This window comes from Macrosteles quadrilineatus, unplaced genomic scaffold (assembly GCF_028750875.1).
Source record: "Macrosteles quadrilineatus isolate MER2022 unplaced genomic scaffold, UCM_ALF_1.0 Scaffold_4__1_contigs__length_99947679, whole genome shotgun sequence".
NCBI classification, from domain to species: domain Eukaryota; kingdom Metazoa; phylum Arthropoda; class Insecta; order Hemiptera; family Cicadellidae; genus Macrosteles; species Macrosteles quadrilineatus.
The window spans coordinates 59,983,837-59,998,078 of NW_026542597.1; the positions used below are offsets into that span (position 1 = coordinate 59,983,837).

Sequence of the window (14,242 nt, forward strand, 5' to 3'; positions counted from 1 at the left end):
TCTGTCGGTGTGCATTGGTGTCTTGAAGGATCTTTTTATACACTTTCAAATCCTGCCTTTCAACTATATCCTTATCGGGAACCTGCATAAATAGTAATTCAAGGAGTCCTGGAGTTGTTTCAAAGCTGTGATTCCTTACCTGTATCTTTGAATTTGTAATTTTTATTCTAGAATCACCAATTGTCATATTACCCCTTCCATCAAGTCGAACACCATAAGTCGTGTCCATTTTATCTTTTGTTTGAGGATTGGAAAGCCTTTTTAAATACGTATCCAGCTGATTGGGTTTAATGGTTTGAGTAGACACATCTAAGGACTTATTGAAGTCATCCTCCTTTTCTTCGTCTTGTACAAAAGTTCTATCCATAGTTGTACTCTGATCATCTTTTTTAACCACAAAGTCTAGTTCTTCTTTTTTAACAGGTTTATAATAGTACTGCTGTTCCTTCAAACGTCTCTCTACTGTCTCTTGCAGGGGTTTGACTATGGGTTTAGCTTGCACTTCTAACAACCTCTCAACATAATCAGCATTATGCTTCAATTGTTGAAACTTTTTACGCACAGCATTTGTTAGTCTAAGTAGTTCATTTTTTACTATATGTTCGTGCTTGTTAGCACTGTCTTGGTTCCGCTCCTTCAAGTTTGGTATTGGATATTTCTTCACTATACGTCGGATTACTCGTTTCGCTCTTAGCTTTCTTTTCTTGGGAGCTCTAAGAGCCATCGGAGCACTGCCATACTTCTCCATCCTCTCACTGTCACTCTGATTAACGTTTAGTGTATTAATACTGAAAGGAGCCTTTTATATATCGACTATATAGGTATCAAGACCTAAACGGTAACGACCTTTGTTGATTTCAGAATCTTTATCTATGGTTACAAATCCGTACTTGTGTTTGTTCCAACAGGTGTGACACAAAGACTTAAATTGATCAAAAGTCATATCGCTATTAACATGATCATTGTATACATGTCTTAGATTTAAGTCATCCTGCTTGAAAAGAATTATTAAATTGGCGTTATCTCTAAGGAGATGTTTAGGGAGCCGCGTGTAAGTCTGGATCAAGTAGAACGTATCTACATCTCTATGTCTTCCCATGCTGAAGTATGCTTTCATATTGTCTTGTTTATCACAGGCCACGTCATCAAATATCATAATTGAGTCCTTTATAGCTTCATCAGGATTGGGAACATCTTCACTGTTAGTAAATGAAAAATAACCAATACATGACAGGTTTTGCATTATTTGTTCAAGCATCTTGTATTTAGGTTGCAGCAATGATTTACTAAACACATATACGTTAGCATACTTTAATCCCTTTGGTTCAGTCAAAAGGCTAAACATCAAATTTGTTTTTCCACAGTTAGATGGACCACAAATGATGCCTCGAATGGATTGAGGAAGGAGTTCACTATGTTTTTTCACTTCTTTGGATTTAATTCCATCCGAAGTGGATTGAATGAGTTTTTCAACAGCATTGTCCACAACAAAAGTGTCACGGTGCTTTTTAAATTTCATCTTCTCACACTGGGGGACAAAAGTGAAATGAAGAATCGTATATAAGGTGTTCATATTTGTAAGACCTGCTCAGTATGCGTAGGATCACTAGAGGATGTGGTCTGCTTAATCGTGCTATAAACTCTCTTCCGCTAGAACTTCACCTGCCTGGAGGATACCAATTTTGTGGACCTGGTACAAGATTGAAGGAAAGGTTGGAAAGGAAGGATCAGGGAATCAACCTATTGGATCAAGCTTGTAAACAACACGATATTGCCTACAGTAAGAGCAAAGATCTTTCATCTCGACACACTGCTGACAGAGTATTAGCAAACGAGGCGTGGGCAAGGTTCAAAACAAAAGGTGTTCCTATTGGTGAGAGGCTCGCTTCCTGGGCTGTTGCAAGCGCAATGAACGCGAAATTGAAGCTTGGTGCCGGAACAACCGAAGGCAGGAGGAGGAGGAGACGGCAGACTAGGCGAAGAAATCGAGGGAGGTTAGGTAGGGGATCGTTAGCCAAAGGAGGCACAGCAAGAGGTGGAAGTGCGCTAAAACGAAAAAGAAAAGGCAGCACTAGAAAGTGCAGCAGAAGACTTAAACCTTTTACTTTTTCCGATGTATTACGACAAGCAAGGACGGCTGTGCGGGGATCAGGAATGCATCTTGTTGGCAGAGGTGGAATATTAAACAGAGGGAGTAGAAAACACATAACAAAGGCAGCATCATCAGCGTTGAACGCCATCAGATCTATGAAGAGAGGGAGGCGTAGTGCGTTCAGTCATTTACGACGTAGATCACGGATTCTATCACTTCCCAAGTCAGGAGGTGTGCTACCATTGCTGCCAATCTTTGCAGGGCTTAGTGCATTGGGAAGTCTGACAGGTGGGGCTGCTGGTGTGGCCAAAGCAGTGCTTGAAGCTAGAGATGCCAAGAAACGGCTGAGCGAGATGCAAAGACATAACGAAACTATGGAGGCAGTAGCTTTGCGACATGGCAAGGGCCTGTACTTTAGACCATATAAGAAGGGACTTGGTATTTACATGGCACCTTATCAGAAGCAGCCAAAAAACTTATAGATATTTTGCCCAGAAGGGCAATGTATGATTTTGAGTTAACACATTGGGCCAGGAAGCTTAAAATCCCCCATTTTAGAGGAGTGTTTATGCGTGACAACCTTCCTAAAAGTCCATGGAGGAACGAGTCTGCAATAGTCAACTTGGACAATACCAATGGTAGTGGTACTCATTGGGTATGCTACAAGAAGAGTGGAGACTACGTGAGGTACTTTGACAGCTACGGGGACTTAATACCTCCACTGGAACTTCAGAAGTATTTAAATGGGAAATACGTATCTTACAACCGAACCGCTTATCAGGATGTCAACACTCACTCTGAGATCTGTGGGCATCTGTGTTTGTATTTTTTAACCTCAATTTAAATGATATTACAGTGTACACATATATATATTTGTGGTTATCATTTCCACCCTTTAGTCATGTCTCAGACGTTCATGCTTTCAGCTAGAACTTCTACTCTTTCAGTAGACTACTTTCCTCCCATCGAACTTGAAGGTGGTTATGATTATGAAGTTGGTTTGCTTAGCTTCGAGTCTTATAACTCCATACCAAATGTCGACGAAACAAACAACCAGTTTCATTTTGATAATGGAAAGATTATTAAAATACCTACTGGTACATATGAAGTAATGGATATTGAACGTTTCATACAGGATAAGCTAAAGATGTTGGCTACACAGGAAAAGAAGTACTTTTTTCGCTTGGGAACAAACAACAATACATTGCAAACTACTCTGAAATGTAACGCTCAGGTGGATTTCTCTCAACCCAACTCTATTGGCAGCCTCCTGGGTTTCGATTCTGAGGTCATAGGACCTGGAAATGAGCACTACTCGAAGAATGTTGTGGATATTTTTAAGACAAACACGATTAGAGTTGAATGCAGCATAGCGGGCGGGTCTTTCGTTAATAATAAGCAAAGTCATACAATCCATCAGTTTTTCCCAGCAGTACCACCAGGATATAAGCTTGTTGAAATACCCAGTACAATCATTTACCTTCCAATCACCACGAGGGCAATAAGTAACATAACACTACGGATTGTAGACCAGGACGATAGGTTGGTGAATTTTAGAGGAGAACGTATTACAGTGTGTATACACTTGAGGAAGGTCCCTAGTTGAACAGTTAGTAGGAGATGGGTTACTTATATTTTTCAAACTGTTTATCAAGACCAAGAATATCAAAGGGTCATATAGACAGAGTCAAGAAAACCCATAACTCCGACGACTATTTATTGGGCGCACACTCAACAGTACCAAGCAGTGTTTGTTTGTCACCCAAGCGACTAACACACACAAACCGAAGGTTTTTACGCTCCTTGGGCTATAAAATACTTCAATAATGGATGTACTGGATATTTTTAGTAGTGTCCCATTTGATGACACTATTTCTCACATGGAATTTCACACTCATTTCCCTTACTCTTCTACCACACTAGACAACAATGACGAGATAAGAATACCAATTCAACAACAAGATATATGCATTGTGCCTTCTATGAGTTATTTGTATGTTGAGGGAAAGCTATTGAAGTCAGACAATACAGCAACTACAAAAACAAAGTTCACTCCAAACGCATTTGCATTTTTGTTTGACGAGATACGGTATGAAATAAATGGAGTTGAAATAGATCGCATTAGGAATCCAGGTATAACTTCTACAATGAAAGGATTTGCTTCTATTGGAGAGAACTCTTTAAGAAGTTTAGGGAACTCTGGCTGGCCAACCGAGGTAAATAAGTTGTCTTCCACTTTGGAAAGTCATGTGACTGACACTGATGGAAATTTTAGTTTTTGCATACCGCTAAGTAGGCTTCTGGGGTTCGCAGAAGATTATAGAAAGGTTATTGTCAACTGCCGTCATGAGCTTGTTCTACTGAGGTCGGCCGGGGACAAAAATGCAGTTTTGTGGACCTCAAGTGGTGCTACTGACACAACTCCTGAAGATATTAAAGTTAAACTAGAGAAACTATGCTGGAGGGTTCCCTACGTTTCTTTGAGTGATAGACAAAGAATTGCATTGCTTAGACATTTGGAAAGAGGAACGAGTGTTCCTGTAGAGTATCGAAGCTGGGAACTCTATGAGTATCCCTCTTTGCCACAATCAAACAAGCAATCTTGGTCAGTAAAGACGGCATCACAGCTAGAGAAGCCAAGATACGTCATAGTGGCTTTCCAGGAGAATCGCAAAAACAACATGAAAAAGTCTGCCGCATGCTTTGATCACTGCAAGATATCAAACATAAAACTTCATTTAAACTCTATTAACTATCCTTATGATGATTTAAAACTAGACATTGCAAAGAACCACTACGCTATACTCTACGACATGTATACCCGTTTTCAGGAGTCGTATTACAATGTTCCATCACAACCACTTTTGGACGTTAAAAATTTCATTTCTTATGCACCACTAATCGTAATTGACTGTTCTAAGCAAAACGAATCCCTTAGGTCAGCCCCTGTTGATATTCGTTTAGAATTTGAGGCCAGCGAAGCTTTCCCTCCAGGGACTGCTGCTTATTGTTTGATAATTCACGACAAGTCATTCAGCTATGAGCCAGCCACTAACCTGGTTCATCGGATAATGTGATTCATGCAGAAAGTGTTGGAATTTGGGGTGGGGATAGGCTATAAAGCCCGCTCTTGTCGGTTTGGTTTCTCAGTCTCAACTTGAATTTCGTTGGAGTTAGAACTTTCAGTCATGATTAAACAGGCCATCATAGATTTTAGTGCTTTTATCGGAGAGGATAAGACAGTGGTTATCAAGGAATTGAGCATATTGGACTTGGATTCAAGATGTGTACAACATTGGATTTTCTCACCACCTAAGGATGGATCCAGATCTACTTTTCCAAGCACACAACATGATTGCGGAGGGTGGCACAGTTCACAGTTTGACAATCATAACAGGTGGTTGAGTAAACACTATCACGGCCTCGGATTCGGAACAGGAAACGTTGAATATAGCTATCTCACGTCATCTCTGAGAGACATTTGCTGCAATGTAAACCTATTGTATGCTGCTTCAACTGAAAAGGCAAAGGTTTTGGAAAAGTTGCTAGAGAACAGAAGAGTTGTGTTCAGTCTTGAGCTACTTGGAGGCCCCCCTCTATCGAGCGATTTTCTACTACTTCCTCCCGTTGAAGAACTATCCAAACAAAAGAATCAGTGTTTGTTTCATCATTTACATGCTCCAGGATTTTATTGTTCACAAACCAATGTACACAAACTGGCTGATTGGTGTTTGAAAAACCCAGCTATGCTAGACATGAACAACCCAGAAGTGAGAGTAAAGACCTTTGACGAATGGAAACTTAAAACTCCTTCTGCTAAGCAGCTTGCCGATGAAGGCTTTGTCAAAATGGCTGCTATGAAGGACACCACTAAATGCGTTTATTGTGGAGTTAATCTTTTCAAATGGGAAGAAGGTGATGACGCAATAGAAGATCATCGCTACAACTCACCGTTTTGCTCCTATCTTCGCTTCAAGGAACAGACAACAGACAAGGGCAGCACCAAGAATATAGTCTACTGCGAGGACGGATCAGATACATTGGGCCAGGATGTCACTGGGAGATATACATTGTCTCTGGAAGTCACTCATGATGATCTTCTAAATATGTGTAAGGCTTGAAATGTATTCAACTTCATATTTTGAATAAACAAATCTTTATTATTTACCAATGTTGTTTTTTACTAAGCTTAACCTATATATAAACTTACCATCTTTCATTATCATCCAGATACACAGCTACTCTTATTGACTTAAGTCATAACAAGTTGCTCATGTCTCAGTTTTACAAATGTGAAAAGGTAGTTACCTTTTCTAATCCCATGAAGACAACTTTTTACTTTGCTGATAATGAAGACAGGCGCTGTACCGGCTCCATCGACAAGGAACGGTTTAAACTAAGAATTCTTCAGGTTGGAACAATTTTGCAAGACTCACTTTTATCCAAAGTATTACACATTAACACATGCCAGTTTAGTGATCACTCCAATTGTTTTATAAAATTAAATAAACTTACTACTTAATTTAACAAAGACTCATAATTTCATATCCTAGCTTTCATACACCATAAGTCTTTACCAGCAAGCACTCTGCTGGAACTAACATACAGTTTTAACCTGCACAAGTCGTCGTCGCTCGCTCGAGGACAAATCGCCCCCCTGCCCACACTCGTATACTCATTCCCAACATCGCAGTCACTTTTATTCGCCGGAGAAAAAATCAGGCAACCCTATCTACTACCCCTTGGAGTTCTTATCTCGTGGGGTACTAATTGCTGACGCTAAATTGACTATGACTAAAGCTATTTTAGGATGGATAGTACCTCATGTACGTATACATTGGTGGCACTTATAAATAATTGGATAGTTAAATAAATGATCATGGAATCTCTTACTCTTCTCCCAACTCGGTTGTTGTGTAAGTTGATCGAGGTCATCGTTGTTCTTTCTGAGGCTCCGTGGACTTCTGTGTCAGTTTCTGATGTTCTAGTTGCGGCTGACTTGGGTCTCATTCGCTCTCTGTATCTTAAACTGGTTTTGTGTCTGAAATGCCGAGATCAGAGATGAGTTTTAATTATCTATAGCTTAGAATTAATTGAATCCTAAAAGTATAACTAAAGAGATTGGTTTATAGGAAATGTTATCATGCAACAGGCATTTTATTTTATGTTTTTTTTTTTACCTACATAAACAGAAGACAATAATGTCATGAAAATCTGTTGACTTAATTAATTAGTAATTTTAGTGTGGGTGTGGAGTGTGTGACTGTGAAATAAGAAAAATCCTCATTTTCTACCACACAACTACGGCAGTACAAAAAGGCAATGGAATCATCAAACCTCTCTGAAGAGTCCACGAACATAGCTGCAAACTGTGACGCCCAGCGTAGATTATCACCGCATCCGCCCCATTTGAAGTTTCCATTTGGAGGTTCCTGGGGAGGAGATGCGCATGAGCATTGCGGCAGCAGACCTGAAGAGCATGCTCGTGCTACTGCATGCGTGACTGCAGCAGACGCCAGCGCGTATACGAATGCCTGCTCCCGCGTACCTAAATGTTGACAATATGACTAGTCTTACTTTTCACATTGTAAAAAGCATAATAATTGACTTCAAAATCCCCGAGGTTGCCTTTCGCAGATGGGCTTGGCAATACAGTACTTAACATATATAAAAGACGGAATTACTTTATGTTTATGCTTTCCATCGACAATCGTAACCTCAATTTCCCATAGTATATACACCTCCGGAATTTTAACAACATCCTCAATGCCTTTGGTATTAATTCACAGTTGTACCGTATGGGAGGGTAGCCCCAGAGTCCCAGGCACATCAACCAAGCTTATTGTGCATAAGTGCACAAATAGACACAGATCAACTCTTTATGCTTGTATTTATACATCTTATCCTTAGCTCAGATTCCAAGATGGAAGTGCAAGTGCAAGCATGATAATAATACCCCTCAAATAATCGTATTCGTAAGTACACACGTAAGTACGCCGTATTTCGAATCGTAGCCCCGGCAGCTCCCTCCAGAAACTGCCAGAGAGGCTCCTCTATTCTGATTCTTTGGGGGCCGGTGAATTACACGTTTTGAATCGCTTCAATTCGATGAACTCGACCTTATAGTCCACGATCCTATGAGGTTGCCATCTGATTAAATTGTTACTTTCTTTTATATTTAAAATCAATATTAATTTTTTATCATTGCAAAATTATGACCTTCTTATTCCGCGGTCACAAAGAGATCGCGGACGTATTCTGTGATCACGCTATGATCGTGACGTTTGATCACACAATCTTTTCAGACGCTTTCGGCGATCAAGAAAATAAAAGCTCGGCTCAAAAGTCAAACCACCGAACCATCTTTGTCCGAGAAATTTTTACTGCGGAAGTAATATACAGGGATTCCCCAAGTGAGGCTCGTCCAAGCCAAGGCTCTCGTCTTTACTACCATAAATACAGCTCTTCTACCACATGTGAAGTGTGTACCATTAATTAAATTGAGAAGTACATATTTTGGTAAAAGAATACGAAGAGGGTATATTTCATATTCTTTACCTTCAGAAGTCATATTAAGAAAATAGTTGTTCATATGGAGATCGAAGACTATATTTCAAACCAAACTTACCAGATGTAAGGTCTGGAGTAAAGTTTGGTGCCAGGAGGACCGAAGAGCAGTTCCATCTTCTATCCTGTAGTACGTCCTGGCACACCGAGACAGCAGTGAATGCCGCACGAACTACCACGGCGAAGACCTCAGGGGAGGTCCTGCACAGGCGAGTCTGTCTGCGGGAGAGTTGCAAGGAGTTCCGGACCGAGCGACACGCTGAACTGGAGTTCCAGTGGATGTTACCGCTAGAGTGGAGCCCTCTGGAATATAAGAATATGACATAGCTGGAGTCAGCATCGCAATGTGCAAAATACCACAGGGCCAGTAAGACCACCTTTATTTTCAGAATAAATACATGGGTGCTATATATTGTGCTGATGAGAAGGTGTTTGTTTTTAACTTTTTGTGATTATTCCAACAAATTAATTTAACACATTGTTGCAATTGCAGTACAAACAAGGCGATTATTTGACAGTATGGACGATTTTGAAATTTTGCATTGTATCAACAGTTGAAGATTGCATTCACTGGTTCTTGAATTAATGTTTCAAGCTTGTTGTTCGATTCGTAAACGCGTGTTTAATTCATAATATGTAGGATTAAGTCTTAAAATATAAAACACCTTATCGAGAGCAAAATTTCGTTTATATTTAATAGGGTGTTCCGAAGGTAAATCCAACAAATTTAGGCAAAAAAATATCATTGTATATTTCCATAAAATAACCAATGTATTAGTTATTTAAGTTGTAAAAATTAAATTGGTCACCATTTTGAAACCAAATAATATTTTTTGTTATTATATTTTTTATACATTATGACTTGATAAAGTCGTATACAGAATTTCATAAAGATATCTTATATATTAAAAAAAATGTTTTTCTCTTCCGAGTTCGTTTGGCTCTTCTATCCGATTTCACACCAAGCATCGGAATACATTAATCTAGAGACCCACTCGGCTTATACGTTAACGAAATTCGATTCTTATGAATTTCTTATGGGAGTACAATTTGGGATTTCTTTTCCGAGTTCGTTTGGCTCATCTACCCGACCGATTTGCATTATTGATGTCTCAAATTGAAGGTATGCACGCACGGATTTCAGATCAAGCATCGTCATATATTTATCTACTATATTAGTCGGAAAAACATAAATTTGATTTATTTTCGAATTCTCACTTCAATTTAACAAGTATTTCACCAGTTATAATAATATAATCTATCTATAATATTAAAACGAAAGTGTGTTTTTTTATTTCACGATTCTGAATCAACCACTCGACGGATTTTCACGATTTTTGTGTTGAAAGAAAGATAATTTTGAAAACTAGGGAATGTCGAAGCCATAATTTTAGTTTAGGGTCCCAGTTTTTTAGAAATTAAGTTTTAATTTTTAAAAAGTCTAGCAGCCGACGCTAAGATTCTAAACTAGCTTTTGGCATAAAATAATTTGCTTACATAACAGCTGTAAACATTCAGCTTTCGAGTCACAAATTCAGCATTTGGATAAAAATGTAAAGACATACTTAGGGTTGACTTATTTATACTATGTGTAATGCCAATCATTGATACGTTCAATTCTTCTGTAAGAGGATGACAGATTAATTTAATATACATAGTAAAATACTAGGATGTTCAAATTATTTTTTTAATCAGTCTTTGTAATCTTCGATTTGTTTTAGAGCAATATAATTTGTTTTAACTAACAGCTGGTTAGTTATAAAAATGCCATACAGAACTATGAGGTTATTTACTCTGATTTTGTCATTGATTATAGGAAATAAGTAAGATTAGTAGACCACCGAGATAAGTAACACCATCGATGTGTACAAGTCGAGGCTCTGTACACGAGTTAAATAAAGAAGATATGCAAATTATTTTACTTCTCAAAGGGATTTACTTGGAAAGGGTAGGAAAATCAAAATGTTTTTATGTTTTAATTCATCTTGAGTAGGGTAAAAATGAGAGAGCTAGCACCACCGTGTTATTAAACGGCTGAGAGAACTGGCACGGGGAGAACGTACATGGGTGAGAGAGCTGGCACGGTGAGAGAGCTGGCACACGGTGTCGAAAGTTTCCGTCGGCGTGTCGGGGTGGACGGTTGAGAGAGCTGGCACCGCGGAGGCTGGCACACGGGAAAGGTGTCGGAGGTGTGTCGGTTTGGAAGGGTGTTTGTTACCTGATGTCGGGCGTACGACAAGATGTATTATAAATATTTTTATTTAAAACTCGATTTTTAAGGTGGTAACGTTTGACTGACAAACGCTTCTCGCTTCTGCCATTTAGTGTTGAGTGTAGATAGTTTTCCAAATGTGTGGAGTAAATAGAATGTTAAATTGTTAGCCTTATGTAAGAAATAATGGATAAATAATAATATCTTAATAAATTAATTTAAAAACACTTATGGTGGACTTAAAAGCGCTTTTATGGCATGTCATTTAACGATGACGTTGTTTACCATGAAAACAATTTGTTTAATAAGGATATTTGTACATTTATATCTGAAATTCATTTATATCATAAAACTACTGTTTGTATATTTAAATAAATATTTAGCGCTGAGCTGATAATTATCCTTGATGATGCAAGGCTTATCGTGACGTGCAAAAACTCTTGATAGGGATTATCATGGATGCAGCATTAGTTTATCAAAACATAATAATTTGCGTAACCATTACAAAGTGCAGCGTTGCAGCGTGTGTGTTTAATGACTTCCGACTGATAACGTAAATACCACGTGTGGAGGTTAAGGTCAAAGACGTCATATCTTATCAGTATATATATAGATATATAATTCGCGCACACAAAATCATTATCATCATGTCTTCCTCCAACGCGCTGACCACACCCTCCACCTGGGACGTTTCCATCGTCGAGGGATCAGGCCTGGAGAGTCTTGAAGACCTCTACATTATCTTGAAGGCAGTGTTCCCTCAACCTAATGTTCAGGTAGGAAAAAAATAAAAATATTATTGATAAAAAACTTTAGATTTATAAACGTTATACTTTATATCTTTAAAATGTTTTCAACCAAATTCACCTAAGATTCAATAGTGATGATATGTTATATCACTATCTGATAAATACACTGTATATTAAACTTATTTGCAAGTAATAATACCCTAAATTAAATAATCATACTTATGAATTAAATTATCAATGTCAATTTCTATTTTTATATCTACATTTTGAATTATGATTATTTCAAAAATGATTGCCCAAAAAACTAAATTGTCATTGTATGGAACAAGAAGGCTTTAATTTATCGTTTCATGTTCATCATTATTTTCTTTGTTAATTAATGTTTAGGTTGATTAATTATTTTTTTACCTATAAATTAAACTTATGACTAAACCTATAACTAAACTTTGATATATTTCTAGATAAGGTACAGAAGATAACAGCACTTAATTTATTTTAACACACGTTTAAAAAATATTATAAATTAATTTTATTTTACATGTTTGTTTAAGTTTGAACGGAGGGATGACCAAACATACAGAGTACGGCTGCCGTATTGTGTGAAGCTCACATCGCTCCAGGCCAGGTTTGGGGAGTATGCTGGGGCAGTGACAATAATCTCCGCTGCGGCAGACCTCACGTTGGCTCAAACCAGACGCCTGGCTGAGCTGCGCTCGAAGATCATCAATAGTAAGAGATAGTGAAAAACCATCAATTACTATAGTACAATTCATCGTAGGGACTAGCCAATTATAGAAAAATACATTTTATAATTTGAATAAGAAATACTCCATATCATTGTCAAATATAAATTACTATTCTATTGTAATCTGTTAACGATGCAAAACTATCTTGCAACGATTAAACTCAAATTTTGTAAACCATGTAATACGTGGTACAGAGAATCTGACAATCACCCTGCAAGTAACACTCATTTAAAAAATACATTGGGCTATTTGCCAATTATTGAGACCGAGTCTGCTGCAAAATGTAGGCTTAAAACCTATTACTTAACAAATGGTGAAGGATACATCGATATAGGTAATTTTTTAAAATATCACACGAAACCTTTGATTATTTCAAAAATTCAAGAACACCTTCTTAAGTCGAAAACTCTGAAATGTAATATTATTTTAAAATGTATCTATGCAAGAACTGAAGGAGAAGAAGATGAAATCAAAGAACTGTCATTTAAGACTGCAAACGAGCCCATACTACTAGGTACAGATCTAAACACGTATTGTAAAAACGCTTTTGATAAACTTTTAACAGAACAATCAGAACACCAAGGTAAAGGTTCAGGATGGAGTCTAAAGAGTATTATAGGGCTGGAACTAAGAATTAATAAATACTATCCATTAAGAGGATGTAAACATATATCCTTACCAGCTTTCATTGCAAACAAGAAAGCTGTTGTAAATGTAAAGAATCAGGATGATTATTGCTTCAAGTATAGTATATGGGCGAAAAATGTACCTCGTAATCCACAAAGAGTCCGCAATTATATTGATAATGCAGAAATGAATGCAGCGTATGACTGGGACTGTATTAACTATCCTGTAAAACTTAAGTCAATACCTAAATTTGAACAGATAAACAATATGTCTATAAATATATTTGGAATAGAAAAGAAACACAATAGTGAGGAATATATTGTATATCCTATTAAAGTAACAAAACAAGAAAAAGATGATCACCGTGATTTATTACTATTGAAAAATGAAACAACATCTCACTATGTGTGGATTAAAAACTTTGATAAATTAGTAAGCGCGCAAACCTCTAACCACAACGGAAGAAAATTTGTTTGTAAATCATGTTTAATCCATTTTAATGATAAACCTACCTTCGATGTACATAAACAGCTATGTAACAATCATGAACCTGTTGCTGTAGAAATGCCTAATGAAGATAATTGTAAACTTAAATTTAAAAATTTCAAACACCAACAACAAGTCCCGTACATTGTATATGCTGATTTTGAAAGTATATTAATACAAAAAAGTCCATGTAATAATTGCAATTCTTTTACCTGTAAAAATCCCAATGAATGTTGTATTAACTGTTTCCGAGTCAACTGTAAAAATTTGAATCAATGCTGTTTGAACTGTAAAAGACCGAATTGTAAGAACTCCCACACCTGCAAAACTAAACATGCTACGCAAAATCAATCTACCTCTTCAACTGTTGACTATCAAAAGCACTACCCATCAAGTTTTTGTTATTATGTTGTTTCAAGTAATGGTGAAAAATCAGAACCAGTCCTTTTTCGCGGAGAAAATGCTGTGAAGGTATTTTGCCAAAAGATCAGAGATGAAGCTCTTAAAGTGTACGAGACGTACAAAAATAAGTTGCCTATGGAGTTAACGGATGAAGAAGTGGACATGTTTGAACGTTCATCTTGCTGTCACATATGTGAAGAACAGTTTACTGCTGATAATTTAAGGGTTAGAGATCACGACCCTAATACAGGGAAATTTAGAGGTGCAAGTCATTCAAATTGTAACTTGTCATATCAAAATCCACACTTTTTGCCCGTAGTCTTGCACAATATGTCAAATTATGACCTCCATTTTATTATTA

The 14,242-nt window shown here is 37.5% G+C and overlaps 2 protein-coding genes across 2 annotated transcripts in view; one reads left to right on the top strand and one right to left on the bottom strand.

Annotated features, from left to right (window-relative positions):
* LOC128992964 (protein Wnt-11b-2-like) overlaps positions 1-11,511 on the bottom strand; it is a 28,561-nt gene extending 17,050 nt beyond the window's left edge. The window contains exons 1-4 of the mRNA XM_054416711.1: positions 11,504-11,511; positions 8,721-8,962; positions 7,430-7,640; positions 6,986-7,133 (exon numbers count right to left, since the gene is read on the bottom strand). Coding sequence (XP_054272686.1) covers positions 6,986-7,133; positions 7,430-7,640; positions 8,721-8,962; positions 11,504-11,511 — 609 coding nt within the window. The remainder of the gene's footprint in view (positions 1-6,985; positions 7,134-7,429; positions 7,641-8,720; positions 8,963-11,503) is intronic.
* LOC128993379 (uncharacterized) lies at positions 11,310-12,564 on the top strand. Its single transcript, XM_054417246.1, has 2 exons — positions 11,310-11,647; positions 12,172-12,564. Exons 1-2 carry the CDS (start codon positions 11,519-11,521, stop codon positions 12,358-12,360), a joined length of 318 nt encoding a protein of 105 aa, XP_054273221.1. The 5' UTR covers positions 11,310-11,518; the 3' UTR covers positions 12,361-12,564.
* Positions 12,565-14,242: the final 1,678 nt, after the last annotated feature.